General features: G+C 35.2%; 1 protein-coding gene across 21 annotated transcripts in view; it reads left to right on the top strand.

The window, feature by feature from the left end:
• The window catches only part of pias1a (protein inhibitor of activated STAT, 1a), a 65,631-nt gene extending 42,428 nt beyond the window's left edge, over positions 1–23,203 (top strand). For 2 of the 21 annotated variants that reach the window (XR_015495841.1, XR_015495848.1), the window contains exons 3-16: positions 3,100–3,184; positions 4,172–4,219; positions 4,329–4,419; positions 4,601–4,735; positions 6,373–6,478; positions 12,221–12,294; positions 12,886–13,046; positions 13,378–13,508; positions 15,508–15,697; positions 15,791–15,930; positions 18,459–18,499; positions 18,582–20,413; positions 20,687–21,505; positions 21,667–23,203. Coding sequence is in view for 2 of the 21 variants with exons in the window: in XM_087261361.1 (XP_087117487.1) it covers positions 3,100–3,184; positions 4,172–4,219; positions 4,329–4,419; positions 4,601–4,735; positions 6,373–6,478; positions 12,221–12,294; positions 12,886–13,046; positions 13,378–13,508; positions 15,508–15,697; positions 15,791–15,930; positions 18,459–18,499; positions 18,582–18,875 (1,496 nt within the window). In the remaining 19 variants the exon portion in view is untranslated. Of the gene's footprint in view, positions 1–3,099; positions 3,185–4,171; positions 4,220–4,328; positions 4,420–4,600; positions 4,736–6,372; positions 6,479–12,220; positions 12,295–12,885; positions 13,047–13,377; positions 13,509–15,507; positions 15,698–15,790; positions 15,931–18,458; positions 18,500–18,581 lie in introns of all 21 variants that reach the window. The other 19 variants (XR_015495843.1, XR_015495850.1, XR_015495839.1 and 16 more) reach the window with 14 other exon arrangements.
• Positions 23,204–24,292: the final 1,089 nt, after the last annotated feature.

The following is a 24,292-nucleotide window of genomic DNA, read 5'->3' as shown; positions in this document are numbered from 1 at the left end:
TAATAATAAACATAGCAGTCCTGTTCTCTGTATCAGAAGTCTGGGAACACAGCTTGACCAATCAATTTCAAGGAGGGGACCGGTTGTATAAAAACAATGCAAAGCTCTGCATGTGTTTATCTATTTATTTTTGTAAGAATATCAGATAACTTCATGTCAGTAGGAATGATTAAATTACCCACGCTGAGCAGGCGAGCTCGAGAGGGAAATGGAGTGTGAATTTGTGGTTTGTGTTAGTTTTATATATGAAAAACTGAAGCTCACACATTTAAATTACCGGGGTAACCATGTTTGGCTCTGCTGGCTGTGTGTGTCAGTGTTTTGCAGTGATGGTTATTTTGGGAAGATTTTTTTTGGATGAGAACATTTGCATTAGTAAGATTGTCCTCTATATATTTATGAATGTGTTAAATATAGCGTGGAGTATACAGTAAGTGTGAATCTGAGTTTGCTTTAAAGTACAGGAGGGAGAGTACGTCATTGTTACTTGATCAGCTACACAGTATCTTATACTCCACACAATGTCTATGGAAGTTTTAATTTATATATTGAATGTTTGGTCTGCAAAATGGATGTTTTTTTTGTATATTATCCCAAAAAAACTTCAAGCAACTTTTTTTGGCTACAGGTAAAACTTCTATGTTTCATTTGACTCTGGTGGGAAGTTGTAGACCTGTACACTTTGTCATTGGCTGTTTTTTAATATGCCTTCTTCAGCAATCTTGCGTCCTCGGGTTCTCATGTAACGTCATCATCAACTGCCAAAGTTCAGTTCTAAAACTCAAGACTGCAAGAACGGAGGACGCACAAAAGTTCCTGAATGTTTTCTTGGTTTTGAGTATACGTCGATGCAGACTTAAGGGCAAAACTCTCAAGAAGTTATTGCAGCTGATTCTGAAAACAAGGAGGTGGAAAGCGCATAATTTTTTACCAGTTTATTATTAAAGTTCAGAGATATAACTTATTTATCTCAGATGTTTGCCTTAATGAGACAGTGAAAGGAAACATTACCATGAAAATCTTATTAAAGGAGTAAACACATTAAGGGTGTTTATTTGCTGAGATTTGTATTAAAAACTTTTTTATTTATATTGTGCAAATTATATTTATAAGGCTTTTATGCGTGTTGTACATATTGAAAATGAAAAAAAAAAAAACAGTTACTTGTTTAACACAAATGTTCATAACATACAAATACTAAAAAAAAAAAAAAACTCAATCTTACCTATGAAATGTTCTGCTTTTATGCTTTGTTTGCTCGTTACCACACTTTACACAGCGCAAAAGTCCAGCATCTTCTGATTGGCTGTAGTCTTGATCAGTGCGGTTAAATGACATTTGTCATCCTGAGAGCACAGTACAAATGTTGCGGTGGTATTAATGCATGCACAAGGCTCGCATGCGATATCTAGTATATATATATCTACGGTCATCCCATAGCTCTTCCCCTTTTGTTACTAGAGAAAAGCTGGGAACGTTGAATGCATGAAATTATCAACTTCCACACTTTTTTAATCAGTTGAATAAGTGCATCAACTTATTTTTTATGATTAATTTTTAATGAAATCACTATACTTTCACTGTTTATACAACAAAATGGCTTAGAATAGTGTATAAGTATGCTATTTGGGATGCACATTATGTCGCGTTGTTTATAGCCCCTCATTGGAGCACAGCTTGAATAGGTGTGGTAGATTGTAGACTCTGAACATTAAACAAACAGCATTTTACACTGAATCTTTGCTTCTAAGATATGGTCACAAACTTTGAAAGGACAGCTGTGTGCTCACTCATGTGAACTTGTGTTTAATAGACCATATCCTTTATAGATGGACGCTGCTATGATTTAGCTTAAAAACGTATAAATAATAAGTACAAATGAAACAATCTGTGAAACATACGGTACAAAGCAATAGTGGTAATGTGATTACTCAGACTTGTGTAGTGTGACATTACTGTTGGCTCTAATATAGTCAGCACAGCATTATCATTTAGTTTGAATCTTTCTGAAAATCCAGGGTTGAAATGCTTGTTTGTAAATGGACCTTCAGCAAAATGAAGTGAGTATGTGACCAAGTTCTTACCGAAGCTAAAGTTCATAAACTCTTTCCTGTTGGTGAGATACAGTAATATGGCAACGCAAAGCCTTTTTCCAATAAATAAATATTGTAAAATATATATAATAATCAGTTATCTCACTTTTGAATGAAACCAGTACTCATAAACGGCAACATCCAATGTTTAAAAACATTATTGCAAACTAAAATACAATCAATATTGTGAAATAAATGAAAATCTTTTAAGCAGTATGCCGAAAAAATGGAAGAGAAACTAAATATAGAGTCTAATTGGATTGGATACTTGGAGTTTTACTGCAATCAAACAGATGCAGGTCTGTGTTATTATAGCAGTCTTATTGTTACTGAGTGTAATTAACAGCACATTCCCAAATGACTTTCATGACTTGTTGCCGGCTGAATCTGCTAGTGCAACAACAAATGTTTTCAATCAATAGCAATCCTCACATAATCTGTAGTTAATTTTCAAACATGCGCTCCCTCATAGCAACTGTTTGCCGCCTGTAACCATAATGGCTTTAGACACACTGTTTATCTGGTCCTCGAACCCTTGGAAACAGAAGAACAGTCTGAGTCTCTCCCTTGGATGACATTGGAAAAGAACTGAGCTAGAATGATATGAGCATTCCCAGAAAAGTTTGTTTTGAAGGAATATTGATGTTATTTAAGCTGGACAGGGTTCAGAGTGGGGGGAGAAGACTGTAACATTACTCTTCCAGCTTTGATTGTAGCCCTTCACATATGGCTGGAATTATGCGGATAAGAATCTCGCCTGGCTATTGAGAATGAAACATTAAAAAGACTTATCTTAAATAATTAGGACTGGTTGAAATGCTTTGCATATTTAAACTTATTCTGAGCTTTTTTTAGAGCCCACAAAATATGTATGAAATTTTCACTGTGCTATCTGTTTTTTACAATCTTGTTAGGTGTCTGTCACAGCAGTCTTTTAATGTAGAATTGAAAAACTCGAATTTTATGTAAAATTGTTTAAGTTTACTTTTTCTTTCTGTCTCTACAGCTTCAGATAATAGCCAGAGGTTTCAGGAAACGTGTTTTGCATTTGCTTTGACGCCACAGCAGGTCCAACAAGTCAGCAGCTCAATGTAAGTTGGTTTGTTCATAATATGTAACTAAATGTAATAAAGCAAAATCCCAAATTAACAAGTGATGGGGTGTTGGACTTTGGCGCAATAGTACTGCTATTGTGAATAATCACACCCAAAAATAAGTTTGTATTTACATAACATATGCCTCTGTACTGTGTATATTTATTATATATTTATTACTTGATATACAGTTGAAGTTACATTTATTAACCCCTCTGAATTTTTAGCCACCCTGTTTATGTTTTTCCCCAATTTCTGTTTAACGAGGAGAAGATTTTTTTCAACACATTTCTAAACATAATAGTTTTTATAACTCATTACTAATAACTGATTCATTTTATCTTGCCATGATGACAGTAAACAATATTTTACTAGATGTTTTTCAAGGCAATTTATAGGCTTTATAGCTTTAACTAGGCAGCTTAGGATAATAAGGCAAGTTATTGTATAATGATGGTTTGTTCAGTACACTGTTGAAAATAAATTAGCTTAACGGAGCTTATGATTCTGACCTTGAAGGGTTTTTAAATGTAAGTGCATTCATTCTAGCCAAAATAAAACAAATAAGATTTTCCCTAGAAGAAAAAATATTATAAGAATTACTGTGAAAATTTCCTTGCTCTGTTAAACATCATATAGGAAATATTTAAAAAAGAAAAAAAATCAAAGGGGGGCTAATAATTCTGACTTTAACTGTATATATATATATATATATATATATATATATATATATATATATATATATATATATATATATATATATATATATATATATATATATGAATATATATATATATATGAATATTCTAAACAACAATATTTTTTTTTTTTTAAGTGTGTAATTAATTATATATGCCTAATTAATTTACAGCACACAAATATACATTATGTAAAAAAAAGCTTATATTTTGTATGTGTTTAATCATGAATAATCTTTTATTTCATTAACATATCAAATGATGATTTTTAACTTTCTTTTTGCAGGGACATATCGGGGACCAAATGTGACTTTACAGTGCAAGTACAGTTACGGTAAGTTGTTCGATATCAGTAAAAAATGTACATTAGTATTATATGAAGCATTAGAGTAAATGTCTAGACTCTTTTTTTCTGATTATATTACCAATATGCCTTTCTCCAGATTTTGTCTATCAGAGACAAGCTGCCCTCAGGAGGACCACTTTCCCCCTAACCTTTGTGTAAAAGTCAATGGGAAACCATGTAATCTCCCAGTAAGTCAAACTGTCGTGCTTTTGTCCATCTATCAGTCACAGAGGCACATTGTTTAATTTAATGAATCATCAAATCCTCCAAACCTCAGAATTTTACATAGTGCTGTTAGTTGGAAGTGTCTATTTTTCCGACTAAATATGTGGTTATACATAAATTCCTGTTTCTGTTGTTTTTCGACAGGGTTATCTGCCTCCTACCAAAAATGGCGTGGAACCAAAAAGGCCCAGCAGACCCATCAACATTACCTCACTGATCAGACTATCCACAACTGTCCCCAACACAATTGTAGTGTCATGGACCTCAGAAATTGGACGGGTAGGTTATTAATTCCTTTACCTCAAAGACTTTAGTATTTATTAAGTTTGCCTTTTGTTCTTCACTTCAACAACTTCTCAGGCTAAAGGTGGGAAGTAAATATTGTAATAGGGCAAATTAAGCAGAAGTTACAGGAGCTCTTTTTGAAGTATAAATTATTTTAGCCCTCACTTTGCAGCCATTTGCGATCACATAATGGTTACTGATAACTTTGGCTTTAAGATGTTCATATGAAAATGACAAAAAATTCTAGCGGAAACATTTATTGTGTTTTAATAGCTGAAATAGGTTCTCTATTCTGTGTGTTGTGCCATGCATTAAACACATTTTTTTCAGTAACACTTTACAATAAGGTTGTATTAGTTAATGTTAGGGTGTACTCACACTAGGAACTGTTGTCTTAAACCGTGCCCAGGCGTGATTTTTCCCCCCTCTCATCTTCCCCTTGGCCTGCACTCACATTGCATTTTTTGCCTTCCAAGCCCACGCATGCTTACATCATCGATGATGTGACTGTTTAGTTTAACAGAAGAAAAGCGATTTCGCTCCAGACACTGGACATTGCTTTAGTTATGTTGTTTTGGATTATTTTAAGTCGTTTGATATGCAGTGACACACAGTCAAATAATTTGCCAAACAGATCCACCACTTTTGATGCTCAGAAATGTTCAGGAAAGTCATTGCGCTGCAGGTATTAGGAGGTTTGCTAAAGGTGCAGCTGTTATGCAGCTGGGGGTTTGCGTCTTTAATAAACTATGACTGTTTGCTTTCATTGAAAAGTAGGAATGATTAATAAATCCATATTAAACAGTCCTTTAAAAGAGATGTCACGTCTTTAGCTTTGCACTCAGATGCGCTTTGCACTCACACAACAATTGTACTGCGCTAAAGCCCAACTGAACTGTGCTCTGGCACACCTCTTTCAACCGGGCTAGGGCCGGCCAACTGAACCGCACCTGGGCACCTGAAATCTTATTGTAAAGTGTGGCCATTTTTTCTATTCATCTTATTAAATGAAATACTGTCATTTTTATGAATGCTCATTTACCTTTGAGGTTTAAGAAATACATTTTTAAAGAATTTCCAATACATATTAAGAAAAGTAATTTATATTTTGAGAAAAGAAACTGCCCCAAGCATAACTGTAGACACATAAGAGTTCATTCATTTGTGCTACAGATGCACATTAAACATCACTGCTCCTACATTTGATATTCTGCTTTATGAATGATGTCATTTTTTATCGTATAACTTGCCTCAGCAAGCAATAAGCAATCCCAGTTCTCTCTGTGGTAGATTCCTTAAATTTTTCACTCTTGCACAGGAGTCTTGAAAATTATATGAGCTGTACCTTCTCACTGAATCTGAAGGGCTCTTTATTATAGAAGCTGCTCATATGGCACTGATAAAAGGATGATGTAAGATCTGACCTGAAAATATAAATAAATGATGCCTAAAAGAAGCTTCATCTCTGCAGTAGGTTTTCCTGCTATGTGTTATATATTAGTTCTAGTATCTCATTGTAATAGTTAACAGATTATTTTACTTTTCACATTCTTTTATTAAAATACATGAACATTGGATACTATTTTAGTGCAAGCTGTGAGTGTATGTAGTGAAATATCTGCTTTTTTCAGAGTTACTCTCTGGCGGTCTACCTGGTCAAACAGCTGTCATCTACAATGCTGTTGCAGAGGTTACGGGGTAAAGGCATCAGAAACCCAGATCACTCCAGAGCGCTCAGTAAGCAGACTCATTCTCCATCTTTTTTTATTGAGGCCTTTATAAGAACTATATGAGTCCATATTTTCACATTTTAAGTAAAAATGTTTTTTTTCCATCTGGGTTGTAAACATTATATATATATATATATATATATATATATATATATATATATATATATATATATATATATACACACACACTTTTTTTTTTACTTAAAGATAGAAAACAAAAGGAGATAAGATTTTTCTTTGTTTGTATTAAAAATCTAAAGTTATTGTTACATAACTAAAATGTAATCTGTAAGAACGGTATATGTCTAGTTAGTGTGGAACAATGACTGTAAAAAATATGGACGACGCGACAGCCCCTTTTCCCATTGAACGCTTTGAGGGCAAAACGCCTGCTTGACGGGCACAAACTGTCGCAAAAGACTGCTGAAATTGGAGCCTTGACATGCGCAGAAGGACTGTCTGATGGAGCCAGAGGAGGAGCCGCGAAAATGAGCGGAGTCAAGCTTCCAACCAAACGCTTTATGTAAAAGCAACCACGCCCCCCGAACTTCTCAGCATGCGTTTGCTGTCATATCAACACAAATGGATGTAATAACGTTAACAAATATGAGGGTTTTATATATTCAATCGCGCCAGCTCTAGGCGCAGCGCATAACCTACTCGCGGCGTCGCAGGCTGATTCCGGCTCGCATGCGGCTCGCATGCGGCAGCGCTGGCTCGCTCGGCCGGCGCATCTGGCTCGATTGACTCGGGCTGGAATCGGGCAGAGAGTCTAGGCATCCGGAGTAGGTCCAGCAGAGGTAGTCAGTCTGAGCTCTGAGGGGTAAGTCTCCGGCTGGAATCCGACTGGCCCTACTGTATTTTGCTATCTGGGTGGCTAGGCGTACGTGTATCAGCAAATTAATAAAGCCCAAAAAAAGCCCTGACCTTAGCGAATAAACAGTGTTCCACCAGGATCATGTATGTCAGAAATTGTAGTTTACTGCTGAACTCATTTTGTCATGGTAAAATAACACAGAAATCGAATAATAACACTTCAGTCTTCTGCCGAAGCTCAGACGCACTGCTTTGAGAAACTGTCAATCACAACTGTCAATCACGATGAAACGCCCAGCATTAAATTACTGCTAAAAACAAACTGTTTACAAAAATGAAGATCTGCACCTATTTCAGCACAATAACCAATGCATTAATCGACCAGAACCATCTTTCGGGACAGTTTATTGCAAGTGTAATTAATTTTTTTATTTGGGCTCAAGTCTCCTTCATTAACACGGAGGAGGCAGGCTTTATGACTTGTACTGCAGCCAGCCCCCAGGGGGTGATCTAACGGCAGAGACCTTCACTCAAACGCAGGCTTGCGGCACACTTGGTGTGGAATAACAGTATAACTCCAATTCATCCTATTAATTTAAACCACTAAAGATCAGATTTTTTTTATCTTTGTTTTAATACAGTAACAGAAACTTCAAGTTTATTATTATTATTATTATTATTATTATTATTATTATTATTATTATTATTAAAAAACTGAAAATACCAGACAAACAATTTACAATACATAGACCTTCTTACAGTACAGGCAATAACAATTGATTATTAACAATAAACAATAAATAAATAAATACAGCAATAAATAAATACAATGCAGACACACATCATAGCTAAATATTGTCAATTATTTAGAAAAGGTGCCACCACTCAACTGTGTGAATACTACTTCAAACTGTTCTCGTGCTCCGCCATCCTATGATATAAATATATATTTAAACAAATAAACTCTGCTTGCTGTAGTTTACAAATACTGGTGGGAAATATGCATTAATAGAGCTTTATTATTATATATGGTATGTGGTTTATTTTGATAAGTGAACTAATTTTGAGATCACATCACATATACAGTTCTTCCACTCACCTCATTAGGTGGATTTTTCCCTGGTTTTTGTTCTCCTTTTCGATTCAAGTATTGTTTCCCAGCATCTCTAAAAGCCGTCAATTTTTCGATGTTGGCTCGCTCTCATTTTTATTTATTTATTTTTTTTCAGAGGATTTGCCACTTAATGTCCGAAGCATACATGACAGCAAGCGGCATCTCCATTCTTCTTAGGGGACAAAGAAGTTTGGCAATGTAATGCTATTTTTAATGATTTAAATGCAGACTCTTAGTCGCGCAAAAATATCCCCAAACTTTTTTGTATACAAAGTTCACACATACAATTAATGCCACATAGTTATCTCATTTTTTATGTTTTTGGACTAATATTGTTGTTTGTCGCACACACTCTTTGTATTCCTTAAACTTTGAGAAAATTTGCGTCTATTTGGGATTTCAATTGGGATTTTAAAATAGCAAATTCCTTTGCTTTTGCTGTTGTTTTCAATTTTTATTCATCATAGCATCTTTAAAAAATGCATTTCTGTTTCCAAAATGAAATATTGAAAAAAAAAGTCTAACTATGATATAATGCACAAAACAGTGTATTAGTATCATCTATAATATTGTCTAAAAGTTGCCACATTTAAAAATTTATTATAAAATAATTGTCAATTTAAATTGTAATTACTATTCAAAATATTACTGTTTTAGCTTATAATCAAATAAACGTAGCTTTTATGAGCATAACAAAAATATTACTGACCTCAAATATTAAACAGTATTGTAGTTCTGTTTCACTTTACTTGCAAAGGTTTTTATATTTAGAATTAAACTCTAATTTTCTCTCAGCGATTGCTCAGATATTAATTTTAAAGCCCCTGTGTCCTTGTGCCAACACATTGCCAACAGCTTTGTTAAGTTTTTATTTAGTCTAATCTAATCTAAAGATGACTTTTTTTCTTTCCCAAAGTGGTTTAGTGCTAATTTTATTCAGACGGAATTAGCCTTGTGTCTTCTTCAAAGAAAAAAATTAAATAGATTGTGGCTTAATAAGTTGCTAGCATCTTTTTTTTTTATCCAGCTGAAAACCCTAAAAAATGTTCATTGAAATCTGCAATCAATAATAATTTTCTTAAACCTATCAAGACTTATATTAGTGGCGGAATGTTTTAGTCAGTAGAGTATAATGTGATAGAAGTAAGTGGTCTGGGATTGATCTAATTAGTGACAGAAATGAACATCACAGGTCTGTCTGCTTTACACAGCTTGCTCTTTGTTCTTGTCTGCCCTTCAAACTTTGCGTGATACTTTCAGATTTTATGCAGCAACCCATAAACTGTCTGAAGAGGCTTGTTAATGCTGAAAGAACACCCTGATGCCCTTGTTGTAAACAAGCTACAGCACACCAGCCTCAGGCAGCTCTAACAAATTCTGAAGTACAAACATTTATTCACATGATTTGACAATCATAAATAAGGGGTTTGAATGCTTCTAAAGTGTAATGGTTGTGCCTTTTTAAAGATGATGCTTGTGAATGTAATAAATTGTCCGTTGCTAACTAATGTAATAAATTTACCAGACACTGTTGTTTGAATGTTTGGGTTTGGTAAGATTAATCTTTTGATTTTATCAAAAATAAAAAGAAATACAAAATAACGTAACATTATAGCCTATTGGGCAGTGCACTTATATATAGTGCAACTATGCTGCTGACTTACACTTTGCCAATTTTATTTATTTCTTCCTCTTTCAGTCTTCACTTTCTGTCAGTACTGTATGTACTGTCCTATCGTAAAAAGCTCAAAATGGTCAAAACAATAATTCAAAATATTAAATTTAAAGACAGTATCATAATTTGTTCCTGTGATAGTAAATTCTTCAGTGTTTCATGTATATAGTATGCTGGTTTACTTCTCACCAAACATTTATTATTATTATCAATCTTGAAAACAATTGTGCTGCTTAACCTCTCTGTGTTGAGAGAATGTTTCCATTCACTTTGGGGTGATTTTGAGTCTAAATTTGGCCACAACTTTCTCTGCCTTTTACCAAATGGAAGGATTTTTGGTGACAATTCTTACTTTGACACATATTTTGGAAAAATGCTTAGAAATTTTTCAAAAACTCAACAATACACTGAGCAAATGTATTAACCTTCCTTTATGTTGGTGCCTGTTTTTGCCCCATTGACTTTCATTATAAAAACATTTTTGATTGCAATGCCATGACACCATATAATCATACATTTTTGATTGTTGCTGGTTTTCCCTGTTGGGAAGAGGGAAAATGTGTCATTTTTACTTATGATCATTAGTTGCTGTGCAAAAAAAACTTAGTTTCTGGTGTTTATATGGAGTGAAGTGTGTGTTTGTGTGTGAGAAAGACCTTTGCACACTTACTTTGGTATATCTGAGAAAATCAAAATAAGCACCTCAGCTTTTAAAACATTGCAAGTGTATTAATGTGCGCACACACACACACACACACACACACACACACACACACACACACACACACACTAATTTTCTGTTGTACTACATAGAAAACTATATAAATGTCAAAAACATTTTTTGCACAGGCGTATCTCAGGGTAATGGTACTAACTGATGATCAACAGTAAAAAAAATTTAATTTGACCTTTTTCCAAGAGAGAAAACCACCAAAAAATGCATGATTATATGGTGTCAAGGCTTTGCAATAAAAAAAGTGGTTATAATGGAAGTCAATGGGGCAAAAACAGCCACCACCATAATTAAAGGGTGGTCCATTTGAACAATACACAAGGGATAATATTTTGTGGAAACTTCTTTTTTTTTCAATGTATAGAAAGTTCCAAAGAATAATTATGAATGTCTTTACTGACAGTTTTGAGCAATTCAATGTATTCTTGCTGGAAAAAAGTAATAATATAACTCCAAATGAAATGAAGACTACGCCAATCACAACTTTCTAAATGTCAGTTTAGGTATGCTATAAAGTATTTGGTCCTTAATTAGGTTCAATATAGCCCAGGGCTCAACAATAAGGACTGCCCGGTGGCCCAGGGCCAGCGTGAGAGACACTTGGGACAGTAGACCGGATCATTACTGGCCCGATTGGGACAGTGCTGCCTTGTCACTAACATTTAATTTGTCTGTGACTATTTGTCAATTGCATGCATTTTAAGTTTGTGCTTTTAAATCTTTAAATGCTACCTTCTCTGTAATGTCGCTAACAACATTTTGCTTTCTGATTCATCTTATCTGATTGATTTGACCATGCTATTTTTTTTTTTTTTGTAACCTGGTAACAACCAGTACAGCGTAGAAACAGCAACATGGCGGCAACATCAAATTAAAAGGCTAAACGAAAATGTCTGTCTCTAACGTGTTAGAAGTAGAAATTTACATGGAAACAACCAGACAAAATAATAATGAAGTGATGTTATGCATAGTTTGCCGTCAATTTGACTAGTCAGCCACCTTTTTTTAAATAGTTTCAAACTGCAATAAAATGCCTCCACATTTTCCATACTGCTCTTTTTGTTTGCATAACACTTATATTTACAATTGTTTTTTAAGTATTGAAATTCTAGATTTACAGACTTTATTTTTGACACATTGTTTAAAATATGTGGTTAAAAAATAGCTATTAACTTCCCTTTTTTTGGTGGAGCCAGTGAAAATTTTGGCAGGGCAGGTAAAAATCTAAACCACTTGCCCAATTGGACCAGTAGAAAAAATCCTTAGCGTTGAACCCTGTAGCCATACTGCTATTTAATTCCTCTAGTTGTTTCGTTAATCACAGACATATATTAATAGCAATGCAGTTGAAAAAGAAAATCTATGCGTGTTTTGTGTATCTAATGTGTGTGTTTTTTCTCATGTCCTGCAGTAAAGGAAAAACTAACAGCAGATCCTGACAGCGAAATAGCAACCACAAGCTTAAGAGTTTCATTATTATGTCCGGTAAGCATCTTTATTTATCAAACAAGCCATGTTTATTTTTGTATAAAAATATAAGGCAAGTGACTAACTGATTCTAAATAAAATGATCATCAAGGGTTTTATTCACACAATAGCTTTGTTTCAAATGGCTACAGAAGACCTTTTGAAAACCAAAACTTATGTTATTGTTTAGGATTCTAATGTTTCAGTGTAGTTAAAGATCACAAAAGGCAAGGACTGATGTTTTTAATTTCAAACTCAATATGAATCGCATTCAGAATGTTCCATATATAAATGGACTCATTAATCTGTCTGAAACTGTTAGTCTGTTCAATGTCGGCTGTTTAATCGCTATGATTATATAGGTTTTGGTCATGTTTCTCATTTGTTCTTTTCATTTCTTGGTGTGCCTCCAAACCTACATCTTTCTCTCTCCCTCTCTCTCTCTCCCTCTCTCTCTCTCTCTCTCTCTCTCTCTCTCTCTCTCTCTCTCTCTCTCTCTCTCTCTCTCTCTCTCTCTCTGTGTTTGTTTTTTTTTTTTTTTACCTGGATTTTTTCCGCCATGTGTTAATTCCTGCTTGATTGTCTGTTCTCTTGCCTGTGTTTTTGCAGCTTGGAAAGATGCGGCTAATGATTCCATGCCGAGCGTTGACGTGTTCACACCTGCAGTGTTTTGATGCCACCCTCTACATCCAGATGAATGAAAAGAAGCCCACATGGGTGTGTCCTGTCTGTGACAAAAAGGCACCCTATGAACATCTCATCATCGACGGGTATGCAGAATAAAAACACAACTGAACCGCACATGAAATTCTGTACTTAACAAGGACAAAGCAAAGAAGGTTTATGCTATTTTTGGGCATGAACATGCTGTAAAATGGCCTTATTCAATCAATATATAATATGATCAATATACGAATATGATCAATATCTATTTTCTAAACATTTGAATGATAATATATTTAAAAACCCAATATTTATCTCCTGGTGTAATAAAAGAGTGTTTGATTACTTTTTTAAGCTTTTATTTTTTCTCAGATCTCTTCATTGTCTTTTTTTCCTCTGATCTTTCTTTTTCCAACCCATTTCTCTGACCGTCCTTAGGTTGTTTATGGAGATTCTGAACAGCTGTTTAGATTGTGATGAGATTCAGTTCAAGGAAGATGGCAGCTGGGCCCCCATGAGGTCGAAAAAGGAAGTGCAGGAGGTGTCTGCTTCATACAATGGCATCGACGGTAAGATCCATTCAGGTCCAATCTCTTTTACACCTAGCCCTTCCCCCTGAGCCCTTGAAACAGAGTGTGAAGGGGAAGGGCTTCAAATTAAGAAATGGGACTCCACTACAACACCTGCACTTGTCATCATATTTCATCGCAAGCTTCTTCATATGAGATTGACGATGTCGACTGCTGTAGAGATTCCAGTTGCATTATTTTTTGGAATTTATCTTCAGGAAATCACTTTTATCATAACGATATATTGTTGCAATAAGATCATGACTGAACTGTGCATTTACACTGTGGCCATATGCGTCTATGTAAACACACAAAAACAACATTAACAATATAGCAGACATTGTAAAAGCCTCATTCCCAACCACTAAACTTTTCTGACAGGGGATTCGAGTGTCAGATGTGAAAGTATGTTGTGGGACTACTATACAGAGTTATTATTATGGATTATAGAAAGGGAAATTTTGCATTTTATCTTTTTTTTTAGTTTTTTTTTTAAGCATGATCCATAAACACGGTGTAGTTATGGATGTATTAAAATATGTGCTTATTTGTTGTAAAAAATTGTAATATCGACAAAATTCTCATTTGTGGATCTCCTTCTGCGTGAAATATCTGCCGTTGTGGCTGGTGTATTCTGGGAAATTTTCTTACCCCTTGGTTTCGAGTGTTGTCCTGAAAAATCTCAGTTTCAAGGGATATCTAGTCCTTTCCATTAGCCATACGTCTTCAAGCTAAAGAGAATTGGGACATCCATACACCTTCACATGAACGGCTAAGGGGTAGAATTGAGATTGGGCCTAAATGCTAATTTCTGAGTTCATTTTTGACAATTAAGAATTGCCCTTTAAAACTCTTTATTAAAAACTAAGGACCGTTTTGCATGGCTTTGTATTTTAACGCGTAAAGTTAAACAAAATGGTCAGCAGTTTTTATTGCAAAATTGTTTTTAACTTAATTACTTACTTAGAAGTAGCTGGTTGTTGTTGTCCAGTGAACTTGAACAAAATGTTAATAGGGTCATGTTTATTTCTCACTCCTTCCAATTTTTTTTCCTTCCATCACGTGTTGTTCTGAACGTTTTTAATGTTTTTTTTTTTTTTTTTTTGCGGCAGACAAACGCAAGTGTCTCTCTGTATTTTGGTTTGCAACAAAACCTAAAGATTCAGTAAAAGCAGAATGACCACAATGTGTACGTCTTCATTTTGGAGCTTTGCTTTCGTGGCCGTCTCCTAACAACAGGTGTATACACAACAACAGTCCGATGACGCAAGCGTACTGCAGGTCAGAAGGAAAAAAGACAGTGTGAACACAAACCAGACAGCGACGCAGTGGAGCAGTAGGTAGTGCTGTCGCCTCACAGTAAGAAGGTCGCTGGTTCGAGTAGGCTAAATAGTCTGTAGTGTGTGAGTGGGTGTGTATGGATGTTTCCCAGAGATGGGTTGCAACTGCAAGGGCATCCGCTGCGTAAAACATATGCTGGATTAGTTGGCCGTTCATTCTGCTGTGACAACCCCTGATTAATGAAGGGACTAAGTCGAGAAGGTGGCAAGGGGAGACAATCGAACTTGGGTTTGGTCCAGGCTATTAAACCAAGTGTAAAAGCACCCATATACTCCACCAGTTCCTAACCTATTTGAGTTTCTTTCTTCTGTTGATCACAAAGGAAGATATACTGACTAATGAAAGAAAAAGCAGTCATTGGATATTATTTTTTGTTTTTACTATGGCTGTTTATTTCCAATATTCTTCACAATATCTTTTATTTTGTGTTCAAAAGAAGAAATTCATAAAAGTTTCAAACCATTTGAGTGTGAGTAAACAGTGAGATACATTTTCATTTATGGGTGAACTATCCCTTTAAAGCTCCCCCTGAGAAATGTCATCACACATTTCATCACACATTCTTATATAAAGTGAGCATGCATCCTGAAACAATTTTATTTACAACCCGCTGTGTGTGTTTATGTCTGTGTGTGCGTGTTTGTTTGTGTGTAATCAGGTGGGTGTCGTACAAGCGTGTTGGAGCAGAATTCTCAAACAAATGGCAGCAGTGGAGGAGGAAACAGAAAAAAGGTGGAGGTGATTGATTTGACTCTGGACAGCTCATCTGAAGAGGAGGAGGATGAAGAACCCCTCCCGAAGAAGAGCTGTCCGTCACTGTCCAGCCTCTCTCCTCAGATGGATAATGGGTAAATGATCATTTTCATCCACACAAATAGCATTCTAAGGGTCATTTTGGCTGAATGCTCTACTCAAGTTTGTTTGTTTGCATCTGTTCACAGGGTGCTGAATCTCCACAGACAAGCATCTCCAGTGAGTCGAACTCCCAGCATGCCTCAGGTGGACACCAGTTACATTCCCCCACCTCCTCCCCTCATTCAGGACTACCGCCACTACTACTCCACACCCACTGAACTGTCAGGTACAAACACACACACACACACACACTATCATTAGCAGCTGCTTTTAAGTCTTTGGTAACTGGTAGTTGCTACCAAATTTAAGTGCACCTCCTTGCCATCTCTGACTCATTGCAAACTAACAGTTAGAGGGGAGTAATTAAGGGTGTTTTGTTCAAGCTGTCAAACTGATGTCATCAGAGAAGAATCATCGATGCAGGGCAGAAGCAATTTTTCAGATTTGGATTCGAGATATTTGAATCAAAATTTCTAAAACCCACTAGAACAGTGTTATTATGTTTTGTTTCATTAACATTGCATATTTATGCTGTATTGTCTTCTGTATAATTTATAATCTTGTCTATTTACTGTATTTTTTATTGTTATTATATAAATTTACCAAAACTATATTCATTATCTGAAAATATTTTTGTGAATTCTGCATTACGTTTACTTATTCCTTAATTTGTTCATTCATTTGTTTATTCGTTAATTCAGTTATTTATACCGTTATAATATAAATGACACCATGAAAGCAAAAAATTATTTGGTTGATTTAAATAAAGCTAAATTAAATAAAACATTAATCAAAAAAGTTGAATGGAAATAAGAAATGTTGCTTGGTGCCCTTTCTCTTCTGCCCTTTTTGCTATTGAGATTGAGCCCTTTGCCCTAAGTATAAGACATCACATAGATATTACAGGGAAACAGAGAAGTTCTCATTAGTCTTTATCCAGATGACATTATAATGTATCTGTCATACCATAACCACTCAGTTCCAACTCTACTGAATCTAACCACTTCATTTGGAAGAATATCAGGATATATAATCAATCTGTCCAAAAGTATTTTCATTCCCCTTTCTGACATTTATGACCCTGACTTCCTATAAGATATTACATTTAAGGTAGTTAATGATCATTTTACTAATCCTGGTCTGACAGTCCCTAAAGACTGAAAATTAATATTCAAATTAAACTTGTTTCAAAACGTAAAAATAATATTATGAACTGGATGATTTTACCCGTCTACGATTGGTCGCATAAATTCAATTAACATGGTTTCTCTACCTAGAATTTTTATATCTTTGTCAAAATCTCCCTATTTTCCTTACCGCACTTTGCCAAGCATTGCCAAATGTTTCAACAAATGTTTATACCCAGAGAAATTAGCTAAACGTTGGGTCATTTTAATTCCCACATCATACACTCTTGATTTTTTTATTTATATAAAACGTGGAAACACTAAAGATGCTTTAGTATGTTTTATGTGCTTCTTGTCCATGTGATCACAACCGGAAAAAAACAGAAGTAGTCGACTGTGGTATAATAAAAACTCCACTTCTTTTGTGCCACGTCACATTTGTCTCTCATCAGCTTGCTTTTGTTTGGCTTAGACGGCTTTTGGTCTTACTCTGCTTCATACTACTCTTATGATGTTTTGAATACTTTAGCTAAGTGGTGACCAACCTATTTATCATAATTGACCGGTAGATCTTAATGACTCTACCCATAGATCCCAAATATCACAGAAGAATAAGTACAAGAAATGCATCTCGAGCGATGTAGGCCTATCTCGCTTTATTTTTCTTGATCCAACTGCTGTGTTAACTGCCGCAATGTCATTACACAGCTCTTCATATGATGTCCCACACCCCAATAGGCATCAATTCAAATTGAAATTTTTACTTAGTTCCAGCTCAAGCTAGAAAATCAAATTAAAATGTAGCTTTATTTTTTTCTGTCAGCTCTTTAAAGGGTAGATCTTGCCCTTTTGCAAGGTTAGTTATCTTCAGTTAAAAAAGGATTTAGCTCATCCATCAACATGATTTCAAGTCAATTATCATGACAGTCCCATAGAATCTAATGAAGACCACAATTTTCATGATTCCACACTTATGTTTGCTTTTTGTGTGTGCCCTCCAGCAGCAACTATTACATGCTGTGCTTTTAGGAGTACAAAGACAAAAATAGAGTATGTGGTGTCAACTTTTTTGTTAGAATATTTGGTCCCACTTTATATTAAGTGGCCTTAACTAATATGTACTTACACAGGATTTAATAGTTTGTTACAATGTACTTATTGTGTAAATACATGTATTTATTGTGTATGTATGCTTGATTAAATACCTGTATGTAATTACATCTGTAATTAACTTCTGTAATTACATTTGCAAATATACTGTTGACCATCCCTTACACCTTAACCTACCCTTAAACCTACCCATACCACCAAACCTGTCCATAACCCAACCTCTATCCCAACTCAAGAGCACCACAAGTGTTCTCAAATACATTATGAACACAGTAAGTACATTGTATTTATTTTTTATGCAAGTACATAGTAGTTAAGGACACTTAATATAAAGTGGGACCGAATATTTTTTATACAAGATAAAACATTTGAATTATTTCTTCATTTAGAGAGCAATTTCACACAAAAATACATCACAGGATGTCACAACCTCCATTTCATGCTGATGTAAATGTGGAAAATGTCCTTCATTAAGTGTAATGTATTTGTGCTGATTTGTCTCTGTTACCTTTTACAGATCTCAACTTCTTTCCTTTTTTACAAGGGGAAAATCATCAGGTAACACAATTCACTTTTTAAGTGTTTATCAGTCTGCTCTGATTGACTGTTAAACCACATTAAGCTGTCGTCTATTTTCCAGCACTACAACATGGTGATGGCAGCGGCTGCATCAGCGTCTGAAGATCATGACCTTCTCCTGAGTCGATTCCTTCCGTACGGCTCGTCTCAGCTTTTCCTGGATCCTCCCTCCACCCCTGTAAACAGCAGCCTCCCTCCCATCAACGTCAATGGCGGCAGCACTGGCAACAGCCTAGTGTCCTCCAGCAGCCTGAGAGAAAGCCTCGGACACCCACCCGGCCCGCGTCCCACCTCAGATTCAACCCCCACATCTGCCATCTATGGCTCCATCCCAGATGTCATCTCACTAGACTGACCCAGGGCCCAGTCCTTGCATAGCAAACTGACTGAAGAGACTTCCGCACATTGGGAAGACAACAGGACTCACAGGATGACTGAAGGGTGTTTTTCTAAACGATGATAATCGTTGCAGTGTACAGAGAACAAATCTATTTTTTGTTTTACTTTTGTATATACCTATCTATCTAGCTATCTAATGTATATGTAAACTTGAAAGAGTTTTTTTCTCTCCTTATCAGCTTGCTAAGTTACTTTGGGTTTTATCTAATGCTGTTTTTCCCTCACAGCTCCGTCTCTGCCCTTTAATGTAATATGAACACTTTTTATATCTTCTTTACCCACCATATTCTATAATCATCTAAAGTTTTTAATGAGACCACAGGGCACAATGGCTGCGTTCAGACCGTCTGACGGACTCCTGGCTCTTTTCTGTTTCTAGCAAAACTTGACGTATCTCTGCCAATCCATATCACGCGTTCCCCTAAAATTGCAGAATAGTTTATGTAATACTTTAATAGGTAGTTCCGCCAACAATGGCTTTTCTGTCATCATTTTATTAACCTGTTGTTGTTCCAAACCTTATTGTGCAGAGCATAAAAGAACAGAGAGTTTTTCAGTGTTACAATGAAATTCATTGGGATCCAAGTGTTGTTTTGGTCCCCACTGAAACTTTCATTAACTTATTTTAGAAATGAAAGTCAGGTTTGGAATGATATGAGGGTGAGTAAGTGTCTTCACATTTGTAGTTTGGTTCTCGTTGGTTAGTTTGACCTGGACCAAAGTCTTATATTTAATGCTGATTTGCTTAATGAATCACTTTTTTTTTTTTTTTTTTTAAGAAACACTGAACCTTAAGATACAAAGCGAACAACAACAACAAAAAATGTTGTAAGTATATATTGTAAGAGAAGTTGGCTAAAAAGCATAGCTATACATGCTATATCAGCACGTATCAGCATCAAAGGCAAAATGCAGCAGGAATTGGTTCACTGCACACAAACAATGATATCAAAAGAGAAATGTGCCTGATGCCTTTTTTTATTTGTAATGGGTAAAATAATTGATATGATGATAAGAAAACAAACAACAGAAGTTCTTGAGCATTCCTTTCTTTTTATCCTATCTTTTTTGTTTAGTTTCTGTTTAGTTGCTTGCTCATTTTCCTGTTTGTTTAGTTTCTTGCTTATTTTCTTGTTTGCTTATTTTGTTGTTTGTTTAGTTTCTCATTTGTTTAGTTTCTGTTTAGATTCTTGCTTATTTTCTTGTTTGTTTAGTTTCTGTTTAGTTTATTGTTTGTTTTTATTTTCTTGCTTATTTTCTTGTTTGTTTAGATTCTCATTTGTTTAGTTTCTTACTTATTTTCCTGTTTGTTTAGTTTCTGTTTAGTTTCTTGTTTGTTTCGTTTCTGTTTAGTTTATTGTTTGTTTAGTTTCTTGCTTATTTTCTTGTTTACTTTCTTGCTTATTTTCTTGTTTGTTTATTTTCTTGTTTGTTTAGTTTCTTGCCTAGTTTCTTTTTTGTTTAGTTTCTTGCCTATTTTGGTTTCTTGTTTCAGTATCGGTTTAGTTTCCGTTCAGTTTATTGTTTGTTTAGTTTCTTGCTTATTTTCTTGTTTAGTTTCTTGCTTATTTTCTTGTTTGTTTAGTTTCTTGCCTAGTTTATTTTTTGTTTAGTTTCTTACCTATTTTGGTTTCTTGTTTTAGTATCGGTTTAGTTTCCGTTTAGTTTATTGTTTGTTTAGTTTCTTGCTTATTTTCTTGTTTGTTTAGTTTTTTGCCTAGTTTCTTTTTTGTTTAGTTTCTTGCCTATTTTGGTTTCTTGTTTCAGTATCGGTTTAGTTTCCGTTCAGTTTATTGTTTGTTTAGTTTCTTGCTTATTTTCTTGTTTGTTTAGTTTCTTGGTTTATTTTCTTGTTTGTTTAGTTTCTTGTTTAGTTTCTTGCTTAGTTTCTTTGTCCTATCTTGTTAGTTTCTAGATCAGTTTTTTTTTCTCCTATCTGGTTTGTTTAGTGTTGTTCATATATTTTATTAAATTGCACCAGTGTTGATTAGAACGTGTATAGAGACCCACTTTTTCAGCAGTCTCAGTAATTTTACTTGGTGTACTCCAGTTAAGATGACAGCATTCACACTTACTCAAGTGAACCACACTAAAATAATAAATCGCACTAGAGTTTGTCTTAATCTAACCAAACCTACAAGTGTGAACACATAAATGATGACTGAATCTTATTTTTGAGTGAGTTATCAATTCGTTTTTGCGTTGGTGGGCAGTTACAAAGCATTCCTTCACCTTCAGGTTGACAACTGGAAGTAGATGCAGTGTTATGGATTGCCAATATCTGACCTCATGATTCTTGTGTGAAATGTAATTCATGACTGTTTTGAAGAATATGTAATTCTTCTAACAATTTTGCATCCATATTTTTCTTGCTCGATGCCAAAAGAACACTGTGTTCAGTGTTGAAGTTTCTAGAGTGAGAGATTGTGAGTTCAGTGAACTTAAACGTACAGCTTGTGTAGTAAGTAAGGATTTTAATCTTTCGTTGTGGCTACTATGCTTGATTGTTCATTCTTTCTTTCTTCTTTCCGTCCCCGTTGTCGTGATTTCCTCAGAAGGAATGATTCGTCGGGAGGTTCAGCAATGGTGTAGATCATAGGTCTCAAGCTCAATTCCTGGAGGGCCGCAGCCATGCACAGTTTTGCTCCAACCCTAATCAAACACAGCTGATACAACTAATGAAGGTGTTCATGACTCTTTTAGTCACCTTAATTATTAGAATCAGCTGTGTTTGATTAGGGTTGGAGCAAAACTGTGCAGAGCTGCAGCCCTCCAGGAATTGAGTTTGGGCTTTGTGTAGATGGTCAAGTTACTTTGGGTTTGGTGCGTATCTTGAACTTGCTCATAGATGTTTGTTTCCACCTGAGCTTGTTGTCGTCTATTAGATCATCTGTGATCGGTACAGTGTGGGAAAACTGTTCTAAAGCCACTTGTTTTTTTCTACCATTCTGTCACGTGTGCCTTGTGTGTGTGTGTGTGTGTGTGTGTGTGTGTGTGTGTGTGTGTGTGTGTGTGTGTGTTCGTGCGTGCGTGCGTACTTGTTTGTGTGTGTGTGTGTGTGTGTGTGTGTTTATTTGCAAACGAAAGACTGGAGATGTTATTTTAGCCTCTATTAAACTCAGATTTGGAGCTCTTATCTACAAACTCAGTGTTTCTGAACAAATAATCCAATGGCTGTTCTTTTAAGTGTTGCGGGGGATTAACAGAGGAAATAATTGCAAAAGTTTCAGTGCAAACTACATTAAGCAAAATCAAAACAGAAGTATTCAGAAGCTGAATGGAATAAGTACAATTAGGAAAAGCTGAAATCTATTTTTTAATATGTACTTATTTGACACAGGCTGTTTTTTTATTTGTGTGTATGTGTGTGTAGCGTGGCTCTCTCAATGTGTTGACCAGACCTCTTTTCAGAGCTTGATTGGGTTTAGGACCGGGCTAATTGCGAGTGACAGAATCTAGCGACCGCATTTTGTGCTGTTTGATAGACTCTGTTTCCTTTGCCCTCTAAACCTCCTTTTACCTACATTTCCTCTGAAAGTATTAGATGTTTATCACTTGATTTTGTCTCTAAGATTGGAATCGGTTAAGTAATTAAAGAGAGAAAAGGATGGAGACGAAAATACAAAATCATTGTTACCAAATCAACTACTTGTTAGATCTCTAGCAGTGTTAATAATTCCCTCTTTTCAACAAGTAAACCTTTAGGTTTGGTTCAATGTTTTTGTCTTATATGTGTTTGACAAGCTTTGTTATTTAAGTAAGGTTCAATGACAAACAGGAAACAGGTTTTCGTTCATTTGCTCATTTCAGACATGACTGATAAAGGGATATGCTGTGTGTGTGTGTGTATGTGTGAAAGAGCGTGTGCATGGTTTTGTTCCTGACCACATTGTGCAAACTTGGTTGTTCCAGTGATGTGCATTCATGTGTTAAAGTCGCAACTTCACAACAAACTAATTTATATATTTTTAGATGCAGAACTGTGCTATGAGTGGACTCGGTGTCAAAGTCCAGCTTTTATTTTGTTTTCCATTTCAGTAAGCTGACATCTATGCTCACTGCCTTAAACTTCATCCACTCTGTGTCTGTGGCATGTTTTAAGAAAAGGAAAAAAAAAGATTTTTAAGATGTGGAAGACATATTGTACAGTAGACCAATGTCAGTTTGTATAAAGTACTAAGTGAAAAAAAATATTTATTACATGCATTGAAAGAAATTGTTTACTTATTGAATGTTACATGTTTATGTAGAGACATTTAGATGTAATAAAATGCATTGAGTTAACCTTTTTGGCTCTTGATGTTTGAGATATTAAACATTTCTCTCCTTTATGAAAAGCTCGGCTACTTTAACTTGCTGACTGGGAAGTAAGTGCTGTAAGACAGTCAGACACGAGGCGTTTGAGCTGAATGGCGTTCTGCTCTGCGATAAAGGTCAGACGAGCCTGAATCAATCTGTGGAAAAGGTGAAGATTCTAAATTGAGAACTAACCTGGTGCCTGTTCATATTTCAGCAGCAACTGTATCTGGGGCAACAAACGCTAACCCATTTTCAACTCTCACAGGGAGAGTTTAGATTATTTCTAACACCTCTTTATTGTATATATGCATTTAAAAGCTCTTTTCTATCTTCTAGATTGCCTTTTATGAATGATAGAAGCCACATACAACCATCCAACTCTCATAACCTCTCAAATGTAGAGTAGATAGGGGTGGCTCTGAATGTATTCAGATTTCTAATGCCTTTAAAATAAATCCTACTGTAAAGCGCAGGGATTTCTATCCTGCCGTTCTTTTGTGTAGTGATGCTCAAGGCTTTATCCCTGAGCATCAAGCTGTATTAATGTTGGTACTTAGGCTGCATATTTACATGTGAACAGCAGATGGCAGTGAATACTTACCCAGAGATCCACCTGCTTTACTGCAATGTAACATGTTTAAAGTATATAGCCTTATTTAAGCAAAATACCTGCAATAATGACTTTTTTATTGATATTTCTATTTAATCATGATTAATAAGTTATTTAAAGCCTGTAGATTCACAAACATGTGCAAAAAAATGTAAACCATGATTTAAGAATGGCATGCAGGATAGGAACTATGAGCTAATAATAAATAAAAAAATTACATTAGTCTTGTTTACCTTAATATTAGTTATTGTACATGTTTCCATTTATGTCTCCCTTCCGAAAATGATACATGGATTTATTATAGCAAAAGTGTATCTAATAAGCATGTTTTGTTGTTGTTCTTTATTATATTAACTGCAGTTTCTGTTTCCACAAATTAATCAAGAATAATGCAAAAAAAAAAACATGGTTAATTTTCATAAGAGAATGTTTTTTATATTGTTACGACGTGCATAAAAAAATTG

The sequence above is a fragment of the Danio rerio genome, chromosome 7, assembly GCF_052040795.2.
Source record: "Danio rerio strain M-AB ecotype USA chromosome 7, GRCz13ab, whole genome shotgun sequence".
In the NCBI taxonomy this organism is placed as follows: domain Eukaryota; kingdom Metazoa; phylum Chordata; class Actinopteri; order Cypriniformes; family Danionidae; genus Danio; species Danio rerio.
This window is presented reverse-complemented; position numbering and strand designations above follow the sequence as displayed.